This window comes from Rhincodon typus, unplaced genomic scaffold (genome assembly GCF_021869965.1).
Source record: "Rhincodon typus isolate 14 unplaced genomic scaffold, sRhiTyp1.1 hic_rhity00001036, whole genome shotgun sequence".
Taxonomy (NCBI): domain Eukaryota; kingdom Metazoa; phylum Chordata; class Chondrichthyes; order Orectolobiformes; family Rhincodontidae; genus Rhincodon; species Rhincodon typus.
This window is the reverse complement of record NW_025966674.1, coordinates 15591-18172: the sequence shown is the minus strand read 5'-3', so window position 1 is coordinate 18172 and position 2582 is coordinate 15591. Positions and strand designations below refer to the sequence as shown.

The window sequence follows — 2582 nt, the reverse complement described above, 5'->3', positions numbered from 1 at the left end:
TCTACATCGGGGAAACCAAGCGGAGACTCGGGGACCGCTTTGCAGAACACCTACGCTCGGTTCGCAACAAACAACTGCACCTCCCAGTCGCGAACCATTTCAACTCCCCCTCCCATTCCTCAGACGACATGTCCATCCTGGGCCTCCTGCAGTGCCACAACGATGCCACCCGAAGGTTGCAGGAACAGCAACTCATATTCCGCTTGGGAACCCTGCAGCCCAATGGTATCAATGTGGATTTCACAAGTTTCAAAATCTCCCCTCCCCCCACCGCATCCCAAAACCAGTCCAACTCGTCCCTGCCTCCCTAACCTGTTCTTCCTCCCACCTATCCCCTCCTCCCACCTCAAGCCGCACCTCCATCTCCTACCGACCAACCTCATCCCGCCCCCTTGACCTGTCCGTCCTCCCTGGACTGACCTATCCCCTTCCTAACTCCCTACCTACACTCACCTTTCCTGGCCCCATCCCCGCCTCTTCGACCTGTTTGTTTCCTCTCCACCTATCCTCTCCTCTATCCCTCTTCTATCCGCCTCCCACTCTCTCCCTATTTATTTCAAAACCCCCTTCCCCTCCCCCTGTTCTGATGAAGGGTCTAGGCCCGAAACGTCAGCCTCTCTGCTCCTATGATGCTGCTTGGCCTGCTGTGTTCATCCAGCCCTGCACCTTGTTGTCTCGGATTCTCCAGCATCTGCAGTTCCTACTATCTCAGTATTCACTCCGTTGAGTGGGTGCAAAATAATTATGAATGAAAATGAAGTAAAATAAGAACAATTTAAAATTGAAGAAACAAGCAAGTAATAATGATATTTTTCAATATGTTCTATAGTATTGGTTACTGAATTAACTATAGGGCAGAAAAACAACAGTAGTATCATTTCTGCCCATTTAGTAGTCCACCTCCATGTCTGGAAATTAGTGTAATTATAACATATTATGCCTTTCATGGGAATATATAATATGTAAGACATTTAAAAATATTTCTTACCTCAACCCATTGGTTTCCACCAGTATTTAGCAGAAGTGCACACAGTGGATCAGATTTAGAGAAAACATCTTTATCCAGTAGATTTTCACATGAAATGCTTAATTCCACCTTACTCACACAATCTGCCATCTGCTAACCTGAAAAGCACATTATAATAAATGTATTACTATAAAATCAATGGTTACTACTTTGATGCTTGATGTTTTAAAAATCTTTTCAAAGTATGCAATATAAAACCATAACAATACCTTTTGAACTTAACTGGGACCTAGTTTCACTTTAAGAAAGCTTTTTGTACATCCTTGCTCTTCCTAGTCAGTAGATTATCAGATGGAACCTTTTTGTTATTGTAAACATAGAAATGTAGAAAATATGAACAGGAGTAGGCTATTTGGCCCTTCAAGTCTGCACCACCATTCAATATGATCATGGCTGATCATGCAATTTCAGTATCCCACTCCTGCTTTCTCTCCATACCCCTTGATCCCTTTAGCCGCAAGGGCCACATCCAGCTCCCTCTTGAATATATCTAATGAACTGACCCCAACAGCTTCCTGTGAGAGAATTCCACAGGTTCACAACTCAGTCAAAAAATTCTTCATCCCAGTCCTGAATGGCTTACCCTTATTCTTCGACTTATTCCTTCATGGGATGTGACATTCCTAGCAAAAGCAGTATGTGTGCCCCATGAATAATTGCCCTTGAATAAAATGGCTGGCTTGGCCATTTCAAAGAGTTGTTAACAATCAGTGTTGGAGTCTTGTTCAGGCCAGACTGAGTAAAGACAACAGATTTCCTTCCGTGAAGGACACTAGTGAACCAATAGGTTTTTAAACAACAATCAGTGATAGTTTCCCGACCATCTTTGTGGAGAGGAACTTACAACTACAGATTTTTTTTTTTTTTGAAAATTTGAATTTAAATTCCACCAGCTGTCATGGTAAGATTTGAACTTGCTTCCCCAGTGCATTCCCTTGGATGTCTTCCTTACTATTCCATTGACATCCACACTACAATCACCATTCCCTATTTTGTAACAATGACATAAAATTGAAACTAAAATAAAGTTACATTTCTGGACTGGTTTGAATTGTTTTTTCTCAGCCAAGCAGCAGATTCCTTGACTTATAGGGAGAATTAATCCAAGATTACACTTACAATATATGAATGGTCAGGTGAGCAAAGGATTTCACACAATTAGATTGGACAGACTGGCAAGATGGAAAATCGCTACTTTCTTGGAACCGCACTGAACAGTTACAAAAAGGGACAGGAGAAAAAAATGGCAGGAAAAGTTGGCAACAAAAGTACAATTAAAAAAATGTTTTGCGATCCAACACTTTGCAAATTTTAAAAACTACACAAACTTCTCTTCACGACCTCATTGCTTTTCCTTCCCTCAGCAAATCCTGGCCAATAACCAACGATGGTGTTATGACTGCATATAGTCTATTTGCTGTACAATCAGGTTTCTTCCGGCAGGGGGTGGGAGGGGGGGGGGGGGGGGGGAAAAGAATAAGTACCGCCCAAGTGTTGTTTGTTGTTTCCATGGAAATAAGCAACAAAAAGCGTGCTTCTACCCACACGCCCACCC

The 2582-nt window shown here is 42.6% G+C and overlaps 1 protein-coding gene across 3 annotated transcripts in view; it reads right to left on the bottom strand.

Annotated features, from left to right (window-relative positions):
• Positions 1–1127, bottom strand: part of LOC125481153 (copine-3-like) — a 17433-nt gene extending 16306 nt beyond the window's left edge. For all 3 annotated transcript variants that reach the window (XM_048592342.1, XM_048592341.1, XM_048592340.1), the window contains exon 1: positions 989–1127. In XM_048592342.1, coding sequence (XP_048448299.1) covers positions 989–1117 — 129 coding nt within the window. In that variant the 5' untranslated portion in view covers positions 1118–1127. The remainder of the gene's footprint in view (positions 1–988) is intronic.
• Between the last annotated feature and the right edge of the window lie 1455 nt (positions 1128–2582).